The sequence below is a fragment of the Halichoeres trimaculatus genome, unplaced genomic scaffold (assembly GCF_033239565.1).
Source record: "Halichoeres trimaculatus isolate MK-OKI-2021-1 unplaced genomic scaffold, fHalTri1.1 fHalTri1_scaffold_10, whole genome shotgun sequence".
NCBI lineage: Eukaryota > Metazoa > Chordata > Actinopteri > Labriformes > Labridae > Halichoeres > Halichoeres trimaculatus.
The window spans coordinates 34,095,273-34,118,809 of record NW_027437187.1 but is presented as its reverse complement, the minus strand read 5'-3'; the positions used below and the strand labels follow the sequence as shown (position 1 = coordinate 34,118,809).

At 39.6% G+C, this 23,537-nt stretch overlaps 3 protein-coding genes across 3 annotated transcripts in view; all 3 read left to right on the top strand.

The window, feature by feature from the left end:
- Positions 1–11,213, top strand: part of ankrd27 (ankyrin repeat domain 27 (VPS9 domain)) — a 47,650-nt gene extending 36,437 nt beyond the window's left edge. The window contains exons 23-28 of the mRNA XM_074677489.1: positions 145–264; positions 3,159–3,332; positions 3,788–3,881; positions 6,282–6,360; positions 6,442–6,505; positions 6,852–11,213. Of these exons, the coding sequence (XP_074533590.1) occupies positions 145–264; positions 3,159–3,332; positions 3,788–3,881; positions 6,282–6,360; positions 6,442–6,505; positions 6,852–7,406 (1,086 nt within the window). The 3' untranslated portion in view covers positions 7,407–11,213. The remainder of the gene's footprint in view (positions 1–144; positions 265–3,158; positions 3,333–3,787; positions 3,882–6,281; positions 6,361–6,441; positions 6,506–6,851) is intronic.
- Positions 11,214–12,982: 1,769 nt separating this feature from the next.
- LOC141796710 (palmitoyltransferase ZDHHC7-like) lies at positions 12,983–17,157 on the top strand. Its single transcript, XM_074677958.1, has 7 exons — positions 12,983–13,068; positions 13,256–13,556; positions 13,647–13,771; positions 15,368–15,464; positions 15,988–16,069; positions 16,155–16,285; positions 16,382–17,157. The coding sequence occupies exons 2-7, from the start codon at positions 13,257–13,259 to the stop codon at positions 16,559–16,561; spliced, it is 915 nt and encodes a 304-aa protein (XP_074534059.1). The 5' UTR covers positions 12,983–13,068; position 13,256; the 3' UTR covers positions 16,562–17,157.
- Positions 17,158–18,754: 1,597 nt separating this feature from the next.
- tmed6 (transmembrane p24 trafficking protein 6) lies at positions 18,755–21,711 on the top strand. The gene is made up of 4 exons (XM_074678447.1): positions 18,755–18,967; positions 20,573–20,699; positions 20,828–21,003; positions 21,478–21,711. Exons 1-4 carry the CDS (start codon positions 18,755–18,757, stop codon positions 21,709–21,711), a joined length of 750 nt encoding a protein of 249 aa, XP_074534548.1.
- The last annotated feature ends 1,826 nt before the right edge of the window (positions 21,712–23,537 follow it).

Here is a 23,537-nt window from a genome sequence, read left to right as displayed (position 1 = left end):
GCTCATTATGTGGAAATGGGTCAAAAACAAGCTGTAAAGCGCTCTGTGATAAACCTGCTCCTGTACGCTGCACTGGCGCCATCTTGTGGTAGAAAGACAGCAGATAGCAATTTATTTTGTGTCTGTGTGTGTTTCTGTGTTCAGGTGGTGAGGATTCTGCTGGAGTGTAACGCCAAACTGAACAAGAAGGATCATTACGGCAACACACCTTTAGTGCACGCCTGTCTCTGCGGGAACGTGGAGACAGCCACCACCCTGCTACAGGTAAAAATAAACCAAGTGATGCTCAAATAGTAGTAATATATAATAATTAAAAAATAAACAGTAAAAACAGATAAAGGAGAATAAGTAAAAAAGAGGTTAGAGAGAAATTTGAGGCAAAATATAGAAGCATAAAAGGCTAAGAGCCACCACCAAATAAAAGAAACATCCGCAAAATAAAAGCAATAAAAGAAAAGGAGCAACTAAAGGTAAAGGATTTAAAGGGCAGCTCCGTTTTTTTGACACCTGGACCTTATTTATAGGTGTGTGCATGCTCGTATACTCACTCAGACAAACATCGTGCAGCTCGGAGTCCTTCAGAAGTTATTTAGATCCAACTGATTTTAGCCGCACTTAGCGGGGGCCACGGCAAGGGAGCTTCAGCGCGGGACATAATCTCTGCAAAATCGCTCATTTCGACTATATTTTTTCATCCATCGCCAGTGTTATCATAAAGTCAGCTCGTCTACCGTCTTCAGGTGGGTCAGCTGACCCAGAGCTCACTCTGAGTCCCACTCTGAGCAGCAGATCTAAATAACTTCTGAAGGACTCCGAGCTGCACAATGTTTGTCTGAGTGAGTATATGAGCATGCACACACCTATAAATAAGGTCCAGGTGTCAAAAAAAACAGAGTTGCCCTTTAAGATCCTGCCCATGATACTGTCAAAGAAAAAGTGATGGTAATGATAGCTTCTAAAGGGCATATCTGTCATTTATCCAACCAATTACCAGTTTTTCTCTGTTGCTTTGGTACATTTCTCAAATCATCCTCACTATTTGCTAAACAGTAAGTGCATTTCTCTGAACAGTTTGTACAAACAGCAAAACACCATGGATTACCTCTTTCTCAAAATCCTTCGTTCATCCCTCAAAAGTAAATTTCTGTGTTAGTGAATCAGAATGACGAGTCCTGGTGTCAGCGTGTATGGATAGGACAGTCAAAGTGCTGAATCATGTCGTCAGTATAGCAGTTTATCCTGATGTAAACTATGCCAAAAGTTTTGATGACAGTTTTTGTAAATTGTAAGTTTCATCTAAGTGAATGTAGGAAATTGATCACAAAAGACTGGACAGAATTCACATTTTACTTTCACGGTTTGTGCTGTAATTTGTTGACCTTCCTCATCACCGTGATGAACATAGATCAGTCTCTTTAGGGAAAATTGTTCATGCAGTGCTGTGGGAATTCCAGGTCAGTGCAGTCTTCCTACACCTCCTTATGTTCCTGTTTGCTGGGCCACAAATTCCCATCCACATCACAACAAAGATCTCTGTCCATAACCAGTCTGAATGATTGAGGACACATCCTCTGCATCCTTCAACAAACCTGAGCCACTGTAAGCTGATGATTGAAAACATGGTTCATAGGCGTGATAGATCTTTATTGTCCTTTACAGGAAATGTGTTGGGACTGTCTGCTTCATGAGCTGAACCTTTGAGCTGTTTCAGAAAACTGGTTGATCATTGGTTGATCTAACACTTCACACATTTCCATTTGTCAAGAAATTGCCAAAGTCAAGATTGACCAGGGAGTAATTTACCAACCCAGACAGATTTAGGGAAAAAAAAGTCTCATGGAATTGTGTGGAAAGATGTTTGACAAATAATGACAATCTACTTTGATCAACATGACAAAAGTAATTGATAATGTAGGAAACAGCAGAGGATTGTACATAACCATTTGCACAGATGTCCAAAAACATTTGCAACTTGTTCAAAAAAATGAGAAACTGCATTTTTGATGTTCACAAGTGACACAATGACGTGAAGATTGAACAAGTAGTTTTGAGAATTTCAATTCTGATCTGAGAAAGCTACTGAGAAAAACTGTTATCAATCAGACTTTGTTTATAAAGCACTTTTCATACAGAAAATCAAAAGTAAATAAAACATAAGAATTATAAAAATAATAATGGAAAAAAACGAACCAACAATAGGGATGGGTACCGAATTAGGTACTTTTATAGGTGCCGAATGAATTTTGTCAAAAGTATTGGGTACTGATTCATGTAAAATCAAAAGGTGGAAGAGTAGGGGATTTTCCATGCTGGCCTTGAACACAGCATTGCAAGGCTATATATTAAAGAATAGATATGTTAAATTAAAAAAATTTACATTTCATTGTTAAACACTTTGATATTTTTTAACCACATTAACACAAAAAAGGACCGAAAATTGGTACCGAGCTGATACCCATCCCTACCCGACACCCCCCATAAACGCACAAATCATTGTACAACCCTTCACCCTCCACCCCCCAACCCACCAACCCACACTCACTTGTGCACAACAGGAACACAACGTAATTAAACTCTGTGCAGAATCAAAACTCTATCTGGAGACCTTAATGAGGAAACACTGAAGGTACGAAAATAAAACAACCAAACTAAAAGAAACAAATACGATAAAGACTGAAAGAGAAGATGATGTAAAACTAAAACTTTAAAGTACAGAAATGAAAAGGTGAATGAAGAGGTGACGTAAGTAAGATAAATGTTGAAGTTAAAACAGATAAAAAGATGGAAACATATTTAACTCTAAAAGATTAAATTATATAATAAGTTCAGAATTTATATAGATAAATAAGTAAAACTCAGTTCAAAGCTCGACTAAAAAGGTAAGTTTTAAGTTTGCGTTTAAAATATTTAAGCTCTGTGTAGCCCTCAGGCTGTTCCTTTGTTGTTGAGAGTCTGCCTCACCGTTGGTTTTTGTTTCAACTCTTGGTAAAGTTAAAAATCCTCGACCTGGAGACCTGAGGGCTCTCACAGACTCACATGATAAACAAGTCCGATAAGCAGGAGGGTGGAAGACCAGTAAGACATTTAAAAACCAGTAAGAGACCTTGCTAAGATGCATGTAACTGAAAAAAGCACCTTCATTTGTGCTGTCCCTGCAGAGCAATGCGCTGGTGAACGTGGTGAACCTTCAGGGGAACACGGCCCTCCATGAGGCGGTGCGAGGGGGACACCAGGCGCTGGTGGAGCTGCTGCTGAGGGGCGGAGCCTCGCCGGGGATCAGGAACAAGAGGCAGAGGACGCCGCTGGACTGCGCTTATGAACTGGGCGGCAAGGTGGACGACTGTTTGTAAATAAAAGAGGCTGAAAGTGTCGAGTTAAGGCTGCAGAACATGAAGACATGCAAGATTTCAGACGCTAAGAAAAGCAATTTTAGCCTCTCCGTTTCAAAGAAAAGCACTTTTTAGATGATTGAAAACACTAATCACACAAACACATGCCTCAGCGTAAAGAGAGGGCTTTCATGAGGCTGAAACAAAAGGCTGAATGTTTGTGACGTTCAAAAAAAGTTAAATCAGGCTTTGAACGCTTGCTCGAAAAAAACCTCAAAGGAAAAATTCAGAGAGATTTAGGATAATAACACAAAAATGTTCCTGCATCAGGATTTATACACTTAGTGTTCAGACTCTTTGATCAGATTTCTGATTACGTAGGAAGAAAAAGTCACTCACACTTTGACTGAATTAACACGATTGGTTTCTCTAACTGTTTTATTTCTTTTTCTCTGCAGAACACAGAGATCCTCAGAGCTCTGCAGAAAGCATCTGGACTCTCTCCAGATGCTGAACCAATCAAACTCCTCTCTGTGCCCAAAGGAGCTCTGGGTAAATAAAGCATGAACAGTTTATTAATGTGCATGTTGTTATATAATCTCAAAACTATCACAGCACAATAAAGTCTACAGTATATTGCGGATGTATCGCACTTCTATAATAATATAGGATATAAACTTAGGGCTGGAACTGTAGATTAAACACATAAATGATGCAAATCCTCCTGTAGGTACACTGGGAAAACTATAATCTTATCAAATGTTTTTGCCTTATTTTCAGTACAAAATGTCTTTTTAGATCAGGGGTGGCCAACATGTGGCCAGCGAGTCGCAGGTGGCTCTTCGCCTTTCGGTGTGCGGCTCTTCAATCCATTCGTAAAAATATATGTAAAGTTATGAGTAGTGGTGTGCTGATCAATCTAAAATATTGATATATTGGTGCCAACATTGGGAGCAGTATTGATCAATACTTGGGTGATGAGATTGATGCTTAAGTTTCATTTTCTCTTCTCTACATGTTCTCTTCTCAATCACATGTGCTCATAGCTTTTTAGATAGATAGATAGATAGATAGATAGATAGATAGATAGATAGATAGATAGATAGATAGATAGATAGATAGATAGATAGATAGATAGATAGATAAATAGATAGATAGATGAAACTTTGTCCCTTCTGCAGTAAAAACAGAAATATATTTTTGACACAGCTCCAAATACATATTTAAACACACTTACAAACACAATAAATCTCGCTTTGAAAATTAGAAATGTATTGATTTTCATTTTGTGTCATTTTGTTGATGTGTGAGAGGACGTGGGTTTGTAAGACCATGTATGGGATGTGGCTCTTTGTAGTACCATGGTAATCTTTGTAGCTGTTGGTCTCTGACTGGTTTGCCACCCCTGTTTTAGATTTAAAATGAGCCACATTCACCTGACCAGTCCAGAAAAATGTCTTATTTCAAGTTATTTTAAGACAAAAATGAGGTCTGAATTGCTGTAACAAATAAAAAAAATCTGCCAATGAAACAAGAGAAAAGTTAGTTATATTAGGACGTTATTCTGCTTTTGAGGACATTTTCAAGCAAATTTTTCTTGTGCCATCGGCAGATTTTTTTTTTTACTTGTCAAAAGCATTCAAGGCCTAATTTTTGTCTTAAAATTACTTTAATCTGGACTGACCGGTTAAATGTGGTATATATCATGTCTAAAAAACATTTTCTCCTGGAAATAAGACAAAAACACTTGATAAGATTTCATTCTTTTGCAGTGTGTGCACACTAAACCATGCATATTGTACAGCAGGTAATGCACAATTCAGACTTTTGGAGGAGAAATGTAAACCCAATGATGTAGAAACGACATCCCATTGTGAAAAATGGATGAATAACATAAAGGCTGTTTAGTCTGTTGAATTAAAAAACAAGGTAAAGACCTGATTTATGATAAGGGTAACCCTGAATTACCTCTGCTGTGATCTGGTGCTGTATGGAAAATAAAATTAACTCGACTTCCAAGCCCCCACCCAGCCACCCCCCTATTCAATAGGAGGGGAAGCTCTAAAAAAACTGTACAGCACAGAATATATTCTAGAAATACATGAGATGATATCTGTTGCGCACTTAATGGTATGTACAGATTGGTAGATAATGTGTGGTAAACTTGATTTTATATTTTTTTTATATTGCCATGTTAAGGATTTATATTGCTCTTTAAAGGTCGGGTCTGCTGAATTTTTGATACTTGTTTGTAAACACAACTTTCAAACTGGGCTCCTCCTCCTTGGCTCAGTGCCAGCTGCAGCCCACACCCACTGCCTTAGACCGTAGATACCTGAACACACTCACTAGCCCTGCAACCACCTGTAGCATCAAGTTTCTGCATGGAAGAGACTTGAGAGCCGTGCACCTGACTTGGTATATTAGCACAAGCTAATCACTGGTATTTGACACATACCTGGTTAGCAGAAAGTTAACTTGCGTTGCTCTTTGTCCCGTGCTGTTCTTTAAGTGAAATTCAAGCCAAGCTTCACCCTTGTATAAGAAAAAGCTTTAGCTATCTGCTGTCGTAGCCGCTCTGATTAGCTTCTTCCACTCGCTAATCAACACGCAAAGCCATTTGTGCACTGGGGGCGCTGTGATTTGCTGATGTAACCACGCTTACGCTCCGCCCAGATACAATGTAAACATCAACACACAGGCAGAGGAGGGGGTTGGGGCAGACACAGACACTGACACACGTAGAGGCCCTTATGAGATGATTGAGCAGCGTTATTCCTGTAAAAGTTTACTTTTTATTTTTAGGAAAATCCTGCAGACTCCACCTTTAATGTCTCTCAAACAGTGACTAATGTTTAGTTAACGCTCTGTTTTGTATCCTGCATCAGAAAAATATGCAGCACTATTTTTAGATACACAACTTTACGTCCTTTTTTCTTGTTGTCTCTGCAGCTCACTCTTTCGTCCAGCGTCTGCGGCTGCAGGATCACGCTAACGGCAGGAAACAGAAGCTGGCTCAGTCCATCAGCAGGTGTTAACGGTTAAAGGATCATAATTAAAGAGGAGGCTGTTAAAGTTATTGTGTTAACCGTGTTTGATTTGATTCATTCAGGATGCAGCAGATGAAGAAAGGCTCCTCAGGGCCTCCCCCGAGGTGTTCGACCAACACAAACCAGGTACGCTCGAGTGCAGATCTTAGGTTTGACGATAAGTTGAAGCACACTTTTTAATTTTTGCACCACAAACACAGCTCAGAAGTCACTCAAAGAGGCCACGCCCCCAATTATACATCACCTGAATCCTTCTAAAAACAGATAAAGAGTGAACAGATGATTTTTATAAAAATTCAGCTCTGTAGAGTTGTTACAGAGCAGGATTGTTTGTGTTTCAGGCTGTAAATGTTTGTTTCTGCTGTAAAGTTTGACATTTTGACAGCAGCTCCTCTAGTGGACACTCTAAGAACTGCACCTGACCTGCTCTGTTTGTTCCAGCAAAGCTTTAAAATCCCGGTTTTGTCCTCAGGTGAATCCAGACAGGCGGAGGTTGAGAAGAGGGGAGACGGTGGAGGTCAGCAACCCCGCTGGGAGCCTGATCGCAGGACCCCGACTGAGGGAGCGGCACATGGGGCGCTGGCACACCCTGGACTCAGGTGAACACACCCCTGAGCTGCCTCGGCCCAAACACGCTCCCAAATCAGCCGGAGTCCAGGCGTACAGAGCCAAAACCCAGCCGGACAAAAGTGAAACCCACTCCTCTGACTCCAGCTGCAGCCAGACCTCTCCCTCCTCCTCCTCCTCCAACGCTCCGTCACACTCCCCCGAATCCTTCCCCACACACACCTCCAACAACCACTCCGCGTCACACGACCCCACCGAGCCGCCCGGGCAGGGTCTGCGTCCTCTGAACGGAAAGTTAGAGTCGCCCAAAGACCAGACGGCCACCGAGGCGCTGGAGGCGTTTCAGTCGGAGAGCGAAGACGGAGACTCCAGCTCCACCATCCAGACCGACGAAGGCCACCAGAGGGACACCAGCCAGACCGGAGAGACCAACTACTCCACAGAGATGGAGATGCTGTGAGGCAGACTGAGAGGGAGTGACTCTGAACTGGTAAATAAAGAAAAAATCACTCGCACACACAGACTCGGTGGAGATTCAGCGGCAGTGGGTGGAAGAAAAACAAAAACCTAACAGGGGCTGATTTTATTTTGCATTTCAGAAACAAAAAACTCTTCATTCAAATTTTTTTTGACATCTCTGACATTTTTTTTCTGCTTTACAAAACTTTTTAAAACATTTCATCCTCCCCAAAATGTGTTATTTCATTTCTATTTTTTAATTCTTCACTTTTCTTTTCCTTTACATCAAACTCATCACCAGTTTATGTGTTACACTTCCTCTTCCTGGACTTTTGGACAATTTATTCTTCATTTTGAAACTTTGGTTGAAGCACTTTTTGACTTATTTGCAATTCTCTCATCGCAATCTTTGACTTTTCAAAACCAAAACTCAAAAAATAGACTTCATTCCCCTCATATTTGACCTTTGCAATGCAAAAACTGAAATCTTAGCAAGTGTTTCTTAGTTTTAGTAAATAAAAAAAGTCTCATTAGACTCAGTATAAGCCAGAATTTCCCAAAAGTCTAGAAAAAAATGTTTTATTTCTAGATACTAAAAGACAAAAAAGTTTCTTGACACAAGGAAAACTTTTTCCCACAAGAAAACTTTTTCTTGCTAAATCAGCCATCACTTTTGTCTTTTAATATTTTGAAATAAGACATTTTTCTGGGTGTGGCTCTTATTAAAGCTCCTGTGAGGAACTTTTGGTTTGTTTTGAATTTGGCGCCCGTTTTGTTTTCTATCAAAGATAGGTCACTTTATTGGTCACTTTTTTCATAAAGAAAGAAAAAGATTCAACAGTTTCTGGAGCCTGTAGTTAGTAAATCTTTCCGACACCTACCCCCTGCCAGCAGTTTAAACGTCATGACCAGGTTTTAAGAATTTTTTTTTTTAATTACTGATGGTGTATTTTGCTTCTGTTGGCCACAGAGTGGCGTTAAAACCATCATCACTCTATTTCGTACAGGACTAAAAAATCCTCACAGTAGCTTTAAGTCGAATAAGACCACCCGCTAAGATTCTTCGACTCATTATTTTGGTTGAATCTTTCATTTTTCATCTCTGTTTTCTACATTTGGACCCATTTTTAACTTTATTTTGACTTCAGATTCTAGAAATGCAAAATAAAAAGTCTCAGCCATCATGTCCTCTCACCCGGTGTGGACAGAAAAGCACACAGATGAAGCTCACCAGCTGCACCCACAGAGCAGGTTCATACCGTTGCTGCGTCGCTCATAGAAAACACACAGTGAAGTCACATTTCAACAGTTAGACTCTCCGAAAACACAAAGGAAGCTTTAAGAGGCTTCGCTGAAACATCTTAGGTTTTCCATGGTGCTCTCTAATCCTGCAGAGGAGGTTGTTTCTGTCATAGCTGGAAATGGATAAAAGCTAGATTATGGTAAATCTGCTCCCTGAAAACAGAGAAGTGTAGAAGTGATGGGACAGAAAGGGAGGGAAAAGTTCACCCCTAAAATTTGAAAATGCTGTTAGCCTGTCAAAGCGGCTTAAATTTGATGTTTTCAATGATCTGTGGAGAAACAGTCAAGTCTGCTTAAGTTTTGTTTGCTGCATCTCTGCAGTTTGGATTTCAAAAAATGTAGAAACAGTTGCCAAACTTTCCACCAAGACTTTTTTCTCTTCAGAGCAAACTAACGTCATCTCTGATACTTTGAAGATTCGCTTCTCTGCGAGGCTTCGTTTGAGGCTCCAGGAGCTGCCAGCTGAAATAAACTTCTCTCTTTAGTTCAAAGAAAATTGCTGAAAAACTCGAGTCATGAAGTTGTAAATGTTGTTTAAGTTTGGGTGAAATACAGAAACAAAGAGTCAAGATGAGATTAAACACATCCCCGCTGCAGCTCAACTGGTTTGGTAGCACATGGTTAATAAGATTCTGATATGCAAGAAATTAAACCAGACTCAAACTTCAGATTTGTACCAGCAACCTGACCCAGACCTTAAACCAGTTTCCTCCTCTTCTTCTTCTTCTTCGTTTGAAGCACTTTCTTCATCACGCCTTTACAAAATAAAAGGGATGCAAACTGAAGTTATTTTAGTTAAATTTTGTATGATTGTTTATGTTTTAAGCTGATTGACTGACGCTGTAATTTTAGCAGCAGGCTCCGTTTGAAAATCTGTTTTTGTTTTACTTGAATCGATCTTTATTTGTTTGTCTGATAAAAAAAAAAACAGTTCATTTCACGTAGTGTCACTCACGTTCAGCTGGGATTGTTTTTATGTGATTAATGAGATTTGTTTATGTTGGTGTGTGGTGTGTGTGTGTGAGGAGTTCTCCCCACAGCTGGTTTTATGTTTTAATTAAAGATCTTAGATTTAACACAAACTGTTTCCAAATGTCTGAGCATCCTTGAATGCATCAGGAAAGTTAGTGACCTAAATCTATCCAGGTCTGACGTCTTTAACATTTCAAACAAATGTCTGTTTTTGTGCTTTTCATGTTGGAAGTGTTTTCATTCGTCATTTTTAATCATCGCTTTCTGAAGATAAAACATTTACAGCTCCTGTGAGGCGTTTCTGGCTTTTTAAAAAGATAATAAAATAAACATTGGTGCTTTTTATGAGCTACAAAATCAACAGAGGCTACCTGAAAGAGGATTATTTCTCAGTTATTCTCGCCCCAGCAGGGATTCCTAAAGAGCAACACCTTTGAGATGAAGCACAATGAGAACACGACGTATGCATGCAGATACTGATTTTACCACAGGGGGCGCCAAAATCAACCCACACAAAAATCCTCACAGGAGCTTTAGATGATGAAAGGAATCATTAGTGGGGTGATTTTTGATGAAAAACTGAAAAAAATGCATTCATGATTCTGATTTTATTTGATTGTGAGCATGATTTCTTAAAATCAAATGACAATATGATTTAATTTTTTTGTGCTTTAATTCAAAATTAATCATTTTATTGTGCGCCTGTTGGATGAAATCAAAATGGATATGGTTTTAAAGGAGAAGTATTCAAAGGTTACACCCATGGTTGCAGGATTTTTTAAGCCGAAACAAAAAAAAGAAAAAAAACAAAAAAACAACATCAACTTTGCTCTGTTTTTGTTAATTTGACTCTTAAAAAGCTCTTAAAGGCAGCAAAACTGCAAACAATGCTGAAAGGATTTATGATAATATTGTCAGAGTGCCCTCTACTGGAGAGACATGTCATTACAACACTTCTGGATTACCTTGAGCAGTGTTTTCTGTAAAATATGTTAAATGAGACATAACTCAGATACTAATACTGACTCTTACTGATGTAGAAATAAATGACAGCTCTTTCTTGAAGTTATTCTGAAGATGTCAAACAAGAACAGGAGTATATGAGCTAAAACAACTAAGAAATCACTCCTTTGGTCTTTAGACTGTCTTCGTCAATACAGATGCATTACAACATAAAGAAACAGCTGTAGTACTGTATAACTGTCACATGTCCACATCACTCATACCGTGTCTGACTCCTTCAGTGAGGATGAAACTTAAGTTTTAACTCAGACTCTCTGTCTGGTGTGTTTTTGAGTCTTTTTCTTGGATAATTTGTTTCTGATCTTCAGCTCTCAGAAACACATCCCCACAGTTTACAGGAGGGCGGCGTCCTCGTGTTTCAGTGTCTGATTTAACCTGAAAAGATGTCAAACCCAATCAGAAGTCTTAATTATTTTTGTACCACTGTTTTTATTTCAGGTCGAATGTGTAAAGATGATGTGAATGTGCCTTATTTAATTCCCACACTGATAACCAATAATAAACATGTCATTAAGACGAAACCTGTGACTGTTTGTGCTGTTTTTATTCTTGAGGGAGGTTTCAGTAACATGTCATATGAATGAAAACACAGAGTTCATGTTTTCAAACCAACCCTTAAAATATTTTATAATGGATACTGTTCAGTATTTATAATAGACAGTGTGTCTTCCTGTGTTAACACCAAAATAACAGTTTTTCTAAATATCCCGCAATAAATCATTTATTTAAAGGATTTAAAAAACTTAATAAACTCACATAAATTTCCACAAAATTCAGGTCGGGTCAAGCTGTCTATCCAGCTATTTTTACCTACTCAATCTCTTATTTCGTTATTCTCAAATCGGCCACACGAGGGCGTCAGTGAATCATCTGTCAACCATCATTTATTCGAGTGATAAAAAAGAAAGAAATATGTATATTGTTTGATTATAATAATATTATATATTGTTAATGAAAGTAGTTTGCAACATAATTATTTTCAAAATCAATTTCTTCTTTTTTTTTTTTTTTTTTTTACTCAACGACGGACCGTTTTTACTAAACTTCCGGAACAGTCACTCACGTGACCTAAGTGGATGCGAGCCTCACGAGCACAGGAGCAGGGAGCGGTACATCCCATGAATTTAAAGGAAATAAAAAAGAAAACAACCTGACATCAAGCCCTGGAGTCTTTTAACACAGTGAGTAACGCAATTTTAATGAATGTAAACGCTGGTACCTTAAAAAATCCCTGAGCCTGAAAATTAAAGCTTTAGCTTTTTAAAGTGCTCCTGTTTTCGTCAGTTGATGACGTTGTTTCGATATCGTGACTCTTTCTTTTATTCTGTTCGTGTCTTCAGTCACAGACAACATGTGTGTGCTCTGGTAGCTTTCACTAACTCTTTTGTTTGACTGCAATTTGCGTAATATTTAGTCAGAACAATAAGCAGAAATACGACCGGAAATGCCTAATAGTGTTGCAAGATAAAATGTTGCCGTTTTAACTGTCGACTTCCGGTTAAGTACGCCGGTGGCTGTTGAGCCGCTACTGTTATAAAGAAACATTACCACGTACGCCTCTTTGTTTTGTTTTAATGACCACGAAGATTTAATTGGAAAATATAAAAATTAAACAAAGCATTCGCGATGACTGTGGCTTTATAACGGTTGAAAGACGTCAATTAGCACGGTCACCTTTTATTTCGAAACACCTATCCTGTTGCAAACGGATAATCGCTGATTTAAAGATAGCTGAAACAGGGCTAACATGTTGCTTTACTTCCAGAGCCTTAATGTCTTAACTTTGGGATCGAAATATATCCAAGTTAATTAATTTAACGTAAGTAAATATGATTTAAAAAGCTCGTTAAAGTAGGTTTATTAGACCACTAGCGAGTATTTTTACACACTAGTTCCTAGGTCTCACAACATATGCTTTAAAAAATGACTTTTAATATTGGAAATCGCCGTTTAAATCTCTTTAACAGGTAATGGGAGAAAAAAACTATCTTTCTTATCTTGGGGGATTAAATTATGTCCCTATTTTTGACTTATTTCGTGTTACTTTTATTATTCAAAGGAGAAAGGGGACCAACAGAGAGAGTGTTATGACTGTAACAGAGATAAAACGTGCATTAGTGGATGAATTACAGCCACAAACTGTGTTATTTGGTAGTAGTAGTGGTTGGTAGTGGTTCCACTCCAGAGTCATACCTTTCTGCTGCTTGTAGATACAAAGATTTTCTCTTCAGTATCAGTTTTCATCCTTTTCCCTCTATTTTTTTCTGAGATCTCTCCAGATTTCCACAGTGAAGCTCTAATCTGCAGGATGGAGCATCTAGAAGGGAGGAGGTGATGCTGTAAAGAAAGGCAAAGAGCAGTTTTAGGTAAGGACAACACTATGAAAACTAAATTCTAACAGGAGTTTATGTCATATTTCTAGACAAAAATGTCTTACTAGACCAGAATAATAGACAAAAAAGATGTCTGACTTGGTGGTAATGAGTAAAAAAAAATATTTCTCATACTAAGACATTATTCTTAACATTAAATTTAAATCTCCTATCTGAGCAGGATGTCCTCAGGCCACAGGCTGAGGGATGTGGAGCAGCAGCACCCCCTGCTGGACAGGGAGGAGACTCACCGCAGCTCACGCAGCGAGGCTGCAACACGCCTCTGGTTCATCCAGGACTGCTGCGGCATGGTGTGCGCCTTCATCACCTGGTACCTGGTCTTCTTCGCCGACTTCGTGGTCACCTTCGTCATGCTGCTGCCCTCCAGGAGCTTCTGGTACACGGTGGTCAACGGGGTGATCTTCAACAGCCTGGCTGTGCTGGCGCTGGCTTCCCACCTCCGCACCATGCTGACGGACCCGGTGAGGAGGGTTAATAGAAGAACTCAGCTGCAGCACATTAACAGAATTAATCTTTTTTTTAAAATCCAGTTTTCCTCCTTTTCCCCTTAGGGGGCCGTTCCTCGAGGAAACGCCACGAAAAAGCACATGGAGAGTCTGCAGCTGAAGCCGGGCGAGGTCGTCTACAAATGTCCTAAATGCTGCAGCATCAAACCTGAGCGGGCTCACCACTGCAGGTCAGAGACTTTTATCAACCTGCTGGAGTTCAGACATCAGCTCAGCTCTGCTTCAAGCTCATTAATGAAGAAAAAACGAACATGACATTTATTATGTAACGTATCAGGATGTGATCTCCGATTAGATCTTCACAGACAGGACGGGGGACACCAATTCTTTTTAATTTGCATTTTGAGGGTAAAGATGAAATGATGAGAATGGGTCCAAAAGCTGAAATACTGAAACACATTTTAAATCTCAGGTTTTTGGTCAAAAATGTGAAAAGTCTGAGTGAAAACCACAAAATACAATTGTCAAGAAAAGGGGAAAAAAACTTGTCAGAGGGTCAATTTTTTGGATAAATGGTCATAATAAGTGCATATATATAACATATATACAACTGATATCCAAGCGAGTGTTTCTATCTTATTTTAGAAAAAAGGGACTTATTAAAATAAATATATATTTTAAAGTATTAAAAAAACACTTAAACTGCTTAAAATTGGCATAAGAAAAAAAAATACTTGTTGAGTACCTTTTATTGAAACATCCTTATTCAGTAAAAATTAAACGAGAACAATTTGTTGTACCTCATAGGAAAAAAAGATGCAACTCAGGCTTCAATTTTGTCTTTTAATATCTTGAAATAAGACTTTTTTGGGCTTTTCAGGTAAGATTAACTCATATTTAATCTAAAAAATAAAAAGAAAGACATAAAAGTCGCCATTTTGAAGACTGTCCCAAAGCGGTAATTGTGCTCAGAGGAGAGAGGATGGAGGAGACTGATCGGAGGAGCTATGATCGAGGAAACACCAGAGCTGGCTTTGCGGAAGTCTTTTCACTGACAGACACGCCCCCATATGGAATAGAATAGAAAATACTTTATTTATTCCTAAGGGGAAATTTAGGAGGAGTCACAGCAGCAATCAAGAAAACAAAAGTAAGAAAGTGTATAGAAAGTGAAAAAAGCTCCATAAAAAAAATAGCTGCTCCTCCACAGGGTCCAGGACTGAGCTTCTTCAGCAGTCTGTTCAGTCTCTGTCTCCTGGATCCTGTCTGCTCACAGCAGGTGAAGCTCCTCTAATGTTGGGTTGGTGTCTGGTGTTAGCTCCGTTAGCCATGTCTGTAAATAGCATGATGCTACTCTGCCTTCTGGTATTCCCTCTATTGCTGGGTTAGCACAGCTAGCTCGTCCGTCTTATTGGAGATAGGTCTTACGTTCCCAATAACGATGGATGGAAGGACAGGTCCATGTCGTCACTTCTTAGCTCACACCTGAGAACCAGCACGTTGTCCTCACCTTGTGGGAAACATCAGGCCTTGCACCAGTCAGCATTGACATGCTACAGGCAGCTTATTTCACATGTAAATAATGCAGCCATGGTTACATGTAGGATCTCCAGACAAACAGGAGAAAAATAGTAAAAATATCACTGAAGACAAAAAACCAGTTTGGTGTCTATGTTGACTCTGTAGCGGCTCAGACTTCTCTACATGAAACTTCACTAACACAACAGAGTTTAATGAGAGAAAAGACGAGCTGAAAACAGGCACTGAGGGTCGTTCAGAAACTGATCATAAATCTGCTTTTTGTTTCTTCTCTTCTTCATCTTCAGTATCTGTCAGCGCTGCATCCGTAAAATGGACCACCACTGTCCCTGGGTCAATAACTGCGTCGGGGAGAAGAACCAGCGCTTCTTCGTCCTCTTCACCGTGAGTTCTTTAACTCTTCTTTCCTTTTCTCATCTTTAGGTTAACCTCTTCTCTCAAAACCAGAAAAACACAAGTTAAACAAACAGAGATGTTAAATCTAAGAGATTGTATTTTTATAATGTGATGTTAATCTGTCTTTTTGATGTTCAACCTTCCATGTGGGAATCTTAGTGTTGATGTCGGCTGAATGAAGACGTGAACACGGTGACTAATCTGTGTGAATAGAGTAGACTGTGTTCAGTGCTGCTGTAGAGCTTTAAAATCATAGTTAGTGACGTGTTTAGAGCTCAGATGTTGCATCACAAGCTTTTTTTTTTTATTCACAGTAACCAAACTTAATCAACTGTAATGAATTATCAACATTTCCTCGCTGCAATCTGAAGAAATCTGTGCTGCCTGTTTGTGATTTAGGCGCAAATGTCTAATTTCTTTAGCTGGGGTTTAAAAATGTTGGAGTTCTCAGAAGTGCACATAGTTTTATAACTTTTATGACTTTTCTGAGTTCTTTGCCTCTATTTGACAGATGTACATCGCGATGATCTCCGGTCACGCTCTGGCTCTCTGTGGATACCACTTCATCACCTGCGTCAGAGTCCAGTGGGAAGGTGAGTCCCTAAAGGTTTCATGGGCGGTAGGTAAGACCAGGGTTCGTATTTAAGCCTCAAATCGTCGTCTTTGTGTTTCTTAAAGAGTGCAGTGACTTCTCCCCGCCGGTGACGATGCTGCTGATGATCTTCCTCTGCATGGAGGCCCTCCTCTTCCTCACCTTCACAGCCGTCATGTTCAGCACTCAGCTGCACTCCATCTGCAACGACCAGACGGTGAGGACGACGTCCACGTTCTCTTTGTTTAACGTTGTGTGTTTGACTTTACGTTGTGTGTGAATCAAAGTGAGGGTGTGTATCTGTGTGTTTCAGGAGATCGAGCGTCTAAAGAACGAGAAGCCCACATGGGTGCGTCACACTCGGTGGGCGGGGCTCAGATCTGTCTTTGGAGGTCAGCCGTCTGTGCTGTGGATCAGCCCCTTCGCTGGACTCAAACTACCAACCCTCCTCCCAAAACGCACCTGGAGGGGCGGGGCAGAGTTCTCCGTGTGACCAGCTATTCGTCCAAACATCCCACAGACAGACAGCGATCCTCTCCTTGGAGGTCTCTGAGCTGGAGACACCGAGTCCAAACTAGACTGCAGGCTCGGTGCACGGCGGCTTGTTGGTCACCTTTTCAGGTGTTCTGACCAAAAGATGTTTTTGGAGTGGAGTGATATCTGAGCAACCAAAGGGAAATATACACTCACCAGTCGCTTAATGAGGTTCACCTGATCAAAAAAGAGAAAATATCCAGTGAGCGGCAGTTCTGTGGGACAAAATGCCTTGTTGATGCCAGAGGTCAGAGGAGAATGGACAGACTGGTTGGAGCTGATAGAAAGGCAACAGTAACTCAAATAACCACTGGTTACAACCCAGGTCTGCAGAAGAGCATCTCTGAACACACAACACGTCCAACCTTGAGGCAGATGGGCTACAGCAGCAGAAGACCACACCGGGTGACCCTCCTGTCAGCTAAGAACAGGAAACTGAGGCTACAATTCACACAGCAACACCAAAACTGGACAATAGAAGATTGGAAAAACGTTGCCTGGTCTGATGAGTCTGGATTTCTGCTCCACATTCAGATGGTAGGGTCAGAATTTGGCCTCAACAACATGAAAGCATGGATCCATCCTGCCTTGTATCAGCGGTTCAGGCTGCTGCTGCTGGTGGTGTAATGGTGTGGGGGAGATTTTCTTGGCTCACTTTGGGCCCCTTAGTACCAACTGAGCATGGTTTAAAGTCCGCAGCCTACCTGAGTATTGTTGCTGACCATGTCCATCCCTTTATGAGCACAGTGTACCCATCTTCTGATGGCTACTTCCAGCAGGATAACGCTCCATGTCATAAAGCTGGAATCATCTCAGACTGCTTTCTTCAGCATGACAATGAGTTCCCTGTACTCAAATGTCCTCCACAGTCCCCAGATCTCAATCCAATAGAGCACCTTTGGGATGTGGTGGAACGGGAGATTCTCATCATGGATGTTCAGCCGACAAATCTGCAGCAACTGTGTGATGCTGTCATGTCAATATGAATGGGGCTGCAGCTATTTGAGTATTCTACTGAAAATTCCATCGATTAATTGAGTAATCGGATAAAATAAATTTTTGTTTGGTTAAAAAGCAGTTATTTCCCTAATGAAAATTTGTTTCAAATAAGTGGAAAACTAAATTCAACGTGATCTAGATATGAGACATTTCACCAAGGGCTTAATTCACTCGTGGGAGGGGCTCAGCATGCGCGGCTTATTGAGAACCAGAAGCTCCAGAAAAGAAGCTGGATTTGTCGCTATTAGTGTTTTGGAAAAAAAGCACTAGAGGGGTCTGAAAAGTCACTAAATGAAGCACAACAAATGTGTCCTGGGTGAAATACCACCCTCTGATCTATTAAAATTAAACGATTCCTCGAGGTGGAGGAAATTCCTCGATCAGCTTTTGTAATCGAGTTACTCGAGTTATTCGAGGAATCGCTTCCGCCCTCAATACAGATCAGAATCTCTGAGATATGAAGAATTAAGGCACATCTGAAGTGATCAGTGAGTATTTATTTCCTGAATCCAAAGTGGTGCCGTGTGTAGGATCTGCAGGTTGTTTCTTCACATCTCAGGAAAGACGAATAGTCCGGTTGTTTGGACTCAGTTCGATTCCTGCTGGGTTAAATGTGTGAGGTCTGGACCATCATGAGGACTGAGTGTTGTTAAAAGTCTCACCTGGCTGGAAAAATTGGAGTCTGCAGAGCCTTTGTTTAGAGATTTAAAGCAGTGCAATCAGAATGTTTTTGTATATTTTCTTAAATCACATCATTTTTTTCTCCTTATGAAGTTTTTTTATCTGCAGGAGTGAAATTAGTCCATTTAAAGCTGCAAAGTTGGAAATGAAATGAAGTATTTCAGATTTTTACTCTGTCATCATCTCTTTAAAAGTTTTCTGTGAAGTTTTATTTCTTTACCTGTCATTTGTCTTTATTTTAAGACCTTTGAAAATAAAAAGGTTGATTCTCTACCTCTGAAAAGTCTCCCTCTGTTTTCTTCATTTCTAGCATCATGGTTTAACTTTACGACAGTCTTTCCTCTTTATCTCAGCGACTCCACCTGTGCGGTCGGAGCAGTTTTCTCACAGACTCACTCAGCGTTTGGAGTCAGTTAATCATTTCTCATCTCTTCCCCGTTCATTTAGAGAACCCCTCTCCGTCTGCTCAGACATGTTTTGTAGGATTTCCTGCCTGTTTTTCGTTCTCGTGTTTGGGGGTTTGGTTCACGCCGGACCCCTGACGGACCCCCACCCCAACATCACAGACCAGGAGCTGTTCTGGGGGTCGGACCAGTATGACTTCGCCGTGGTGCTCCACGCGTCGGGGATGGAGTGTTTCTGGCACTTTGCTCACAAAGGAGAGACTTTCTACCTGAACTTCATGGTGAGAGAAACAGACTGCTGCACGTGTCCGTTCTGATTTCACCGTTTACAGGTGTGTGTTTGAGTAAAATGAACATGTGTGTGTTATTCCATAGACTACTGACGACATTTCTCACAAATTTCAAACAGAAAAATCGTCATTTAGAGCATTTATCTGCAGAAAATACATTACACTGTCGCTTTGCATCATGAGAAAAGATGTCTTTAACAAAGAAAAGTAGAGTAAAGAGGATCTGCTCTCCAAAACAAATGCACGCCTTGGGAAAAGTCACACCATAAAATCAAATTAGAACGTCAATAAAACAAATAAAATGAATTAAAGTAGCACAAAGAAACCAATAAGAGCCATAAAAACAAAGAGGTTAAGACCATAAAAGAGTGAGAGTTAGTACAGTTGGGGATGTTTTACTTAAAAAAAAAAAAGTCTGAATTTTTTTTCATTACTATTTTTTTCTGAGAAAAAAATAGTAATGAAAAAATCAGACTTTTTTTTACTATTTTTTTTTTTAATGGCCTTAATCCTCTTCTGTTGAAAAGCAACAGAAGAAGATGTATAAAATTCTGCATACATGGAAATATAAAATCTTGAAAAGGACTCCCTATAAGAAACATCTAATTGTATATTAATAAAAATGTCTTTTCCAACAACAAATAAATAACTACAAATAAAAAAAAACACTTCCTCTTCTGGTTTAAGCGGATTTGTACAGATCAGCACCATCAGAGGTGTCTGGATTGCAGGACAGGATGTAGCTTCTTTTTCGTCTATCAGAGATGTTTGGGGTCCAGCCTGAGACAGATACTAACCTTTTTAGAATAGAAAATACTTTATTTATTCCTGAGGGGAAATCCAGGAGGAGTCACAGCAGCAATCAAGAAAAAAAAAGTAAGAAAGTGTATAGAAAGTGTAAAAAGCTCCATAAGAAAATAGATGCTGACAGCTTGTCCATCATTGTCCAGTCAGCCAGCCTCCACCTCCACAGGGTCCAGGACTGAGCTACTTCAGCAGTCTGTTCAGTCTCTGTCTCCTGGATCCTGTCTGCTCACAGCAAGTGAAGCTCTTCCAATGTGGCCTTGGTGTCTGGTGTTAGCTCTGTTAGCCATGTCTGTGAATAGCATGATGCTTCTCTGCTTTCTGGTATTCCCTCTGTTGCTGGATTAGCACGGCTAGCTTGTCCATCTTATGGGGGATATTTCTTGCGTTCCCAATAACGATGGATGGAAGGACAGGTCCATGTCGTCACTTCTTAGCTCACACCTGAGAACCAGGGGAAACATCTGGCCTTGCACCAGTTAGCATTGACATGCTACAGGCTGCTAACAGCTTATTTCACATGTAAACAATGCAGCCATGGTTACATGTAGGATCTCCAGACAAACACAGGAGAAGAGTAGTAAAAATATCACTGAAGACAAAACCAGTTTGGTGTCCATGACCAACAAATGAGCCTCTCCAAATGCAAAGATGATAAAAAAGAGATGAAAAATCACAAGAAACGGACAAGGAAGAGAGAGCTGCCACAACAGGTGCCCAACAACATGTGTGTCCACAGTGTCAACAGGCAAAGGCACTCTTTTTTTACTATGTCTTTCTGTCCACCTGTAGGTCCAGTGGGTGACAGGAGTCGGCCATGACAGACACCTGTCAGTACACGTCAACGCTCCCAGCGGCCTGTTGGTGGCTAACGTTGATGATGCACAGGGTCAGATCAACTTTGAAGCTAAAGAAACAGGTACCTCTCTGACTGTCTCTCCTCCCTGTGCTTTTATTTTTCCATCAATGGTAAAAACATTAACGCCTGTGAAAACTGAAGGTCACAAGAAAGGCGATCTCGCATTCCTCTCGTTGTTCCCTCGTCAGGTTTCTACCAGATGTGTTTCAGTAACTTCCACAACCGCTTCGGCACCATGCAGATCTTCCTCAGCTTCGGCGTTTACTACGACAGCTTCCAGGACCCCTCTCAACTCCGGGAGGAAGAGAAGAAGAGGAAGGAGGAAGCCAGCAAAGACCTGAACAACACGCTGAGTATCATACAGGTACACACGCGCGCATACACAGGAGATGATACACTTACTTAAAGAGGGGTGTTTTGGTTACCTACATCCACATACCTCTACCTTTTCTAAAAATGGCACAAGATCTTCATGAGACTTGCTGAAATGATGGGGTCTTCACATCCCCTGCTAGACAAGTGTATTACCGTAGCTCCTCCCCTTACAGGTTTCCTGAGGGCTGGCCAATCAGAGGGAAGGGGGTTCTTGGAGCAGGGGCCTTAAAGAGACAGTAGCTACAACACAATGTTTCAGACAGAGGCTGAAATAAGAGTTTTATGAAACACCAGGATGGATGGAGTAGAGATGTCTTAAGACACCAGAGGGACAAAATGAAGACTAAAGAAAAGCACCATACCCCCTCTTTAAAATCTTTTTAGAACTTTGATGACACAGTTAAAGGAAGTATTTGTCTTGACAATGAGAGTCTGAGTGAGACCTGTGTTCTGCGTTCCTCAGGCCTCGAGTCACAAAGTGGAGAACCACGTCTTCCACATGTTTCGCTTCTACGGCTTCAGCCGCATGAGGAAGAGCGCCGACTTCTACCTGCTGCGCTCCAACTCACAGTACATCAGCTGGTGGTCGACCGCCCTCAGCCTCCTCATCGTCACCTCGGGGTACCTGCAGCTCCTCTTCCTCAAGAGACTCTTCATCACCAAGACGGGGAATGAGGAGGAGAAGCCTCGCTGCTGACGGGTGGAAATCTTTGCTCGATCTGATCTTAAAGCCAACGTCAAACATTTTCCTCTGGTGTTTATTTTGCGCTTGTTTGTCTTTACACGGTTAAAATAAAACTCACAGTTTGATTCTGGTGTTTTCTGAGCTCTCTGCATTTTTTGGGCGTGGCACTTCACGCTTTAAATGTGACCAAAACTCACTTTGTGTTTGATGCATCGCTTCTTTGTTCTTTTCTAAAGGGCTAATTTACCCAAAGGTGTAACTTCATTCAAGTTTGTTTCTTCTTTCCTTGATGACTAACGCTCGGTGCTGGGATGAATTTAAACTCATTTTGACCTTTTTTAATCCATTATTCTCTAAATCCCATGTGAGGTCTGACCATTACACAAACCAGAATCCTAAACAGGAAAATCAAGTTCAACAGACGCATTTTGATGTTGTCTTTTACGAGCAGAGGAATGTTTCATGTGAAGGAATGGGGAAGTTTACATGAACATAAAACACAGTTGCTTTCATTTTCTCTCAGACGACTTTACCTGACCTTGGAGGAGGCTGCACACAGGTAAAGACTCTTAAAGATTCAAGGTTCATTTTGAAAATTCAGCTTCTGCAAAGTTTGACTTAAAAAAAAAAAAATTAACTTCTGACTATTTTTTAGGATTGTAAATGAATTTAAGCCAATTTTATAAAATTCTGCACTGCAAAAAACTGTAATCTAAGCAAAGTTATCTTATTGGGCTTTATTTGGGCCACATTCACCTGACAAGTGTAAAAAAAATGCCTCATTGCAGGATTGAAAAAAAAAATTGAAAAATTGAATTGAATTGAATAAATACATAAATAAATAAAATAAAATAGAAAAATCAACCAATGAAATAAAAGCGTTTGTTTTATTTTCAAGGATAAGTGGACTTAATTGAAGCTACATTCACCTGACAAGTGTAGAAAAATGCCTTGTAGCAAGATGTGAAAAGACAAAATGATGCCTGAATAGAAAAAATAAAATAAAATAAAATAAATAAAATTAAAAATCAAAATCTACCAATGAAATAAAACTGTTACTTTTTATTTTAAAAGATAAACAAATGGGCTTAATTTAAGCCACATTTACCTGATAGGTGTAGAAAAAAGCCTCATTTCAAGATATTAAAAGACAAAAATGACTCCTGAATTGAAAAAATAAATAAATAAATAAAATAGAATGAAAAATAAAAATCTACCAATAAAAATAAAACGTTTACTTTTTATTTTTAAAAAGATAAATAAATGGACTTAATCTAAGCCACATCCACCTGAAGCCTCATTAGATATTAAAAGACAAAATGAAGCCTAAATGGAAAAAATATATATATATAAATAAAAAAACAATAAATAAATAATTAGAAATATACCTACGAAATTAAAGTGTTTACATTTTATAAAAAGATAAATAAATGGACTTTATTCGAGCCACATTCACCGGACATGTGTAGAAAAATTGCCCATTGCAAGAATAAAAGACAAAAATGAGGCAGGAATTTAAAATAAATAAATAAACAAACAAACAAATAAATAAATAAATAAGTAAATAAATAAGTAAATACAATCTATCAATGAAATTAAAGTGTTTACGTTTAATTTTAAAAGATAAATAAATGGACTTTTTTGAGCCATGTTCACCAGAAAGGTGTAAAAAAATGCCCCACTGAGAGATATTAAAATACAAAAATTAAAATTGAAATGAAAAAAAAAACTTTCTGCACATTTCAGGTGACTGTGGCTCATACCAAGTCTTTTTATTTATTTATTTTGAGAAATAAGACATAAACACTTTAAAGATTTTTTCTCACACGCCCAAAAAC

What these genes read in the sequence shown, in the direction of transcription:
- LOC141796710 (XM_074677958.1), top strand. Translation starts at nt 13,257, where the DNA reads ATGTCCTCAGGCCACAGGCTGAGGGATGTGGAGCAGCAGCACCCCCTG. An exon ending in GCTTCTTCGTCCTCTTCACC is followed by an intron (nt 15,465 to 15,987) that starts GTGAGTTCTTTA and finishes TCTATTTGACAG; the next exon opens with ATGTACATCGCGATGATCTC. An exon ending in CCATCTGCAACGACCAGACG is followed by an intron (nt 16,286 to 16,381) that starts GTGAGGACGACG and finishes TGTGTGTTTCAG; the next exon opens with GAGATCGAGCGTCTAAAGAA.
- tmed6 (XM_074678447.1), top strand. Translation starts at nt 18,755, where the DNA reads ATGTTTTGTAGGATTTCCTGCCTGTTTTTCGTTCTCGTGTTTGGGGGT. An exon ending in CTTTCTACCTGAACTTCATG is followed by an intron (nt 18,968 to 20,572) that starts GTGAGAGAAACA and finishes GTCCACCTGTAG; the next exon opens with GTCCAGTGGGTGACAGGAGT. An exon ending in ACACGCTGAGTATCATACAG is followed by an intron (nt 21,004 to 21,477) that starts GTACACACGCGC and finishes TGCGTTCCTCAG; the next exon opens with GCCTCGAGTCACAAAGTGGA.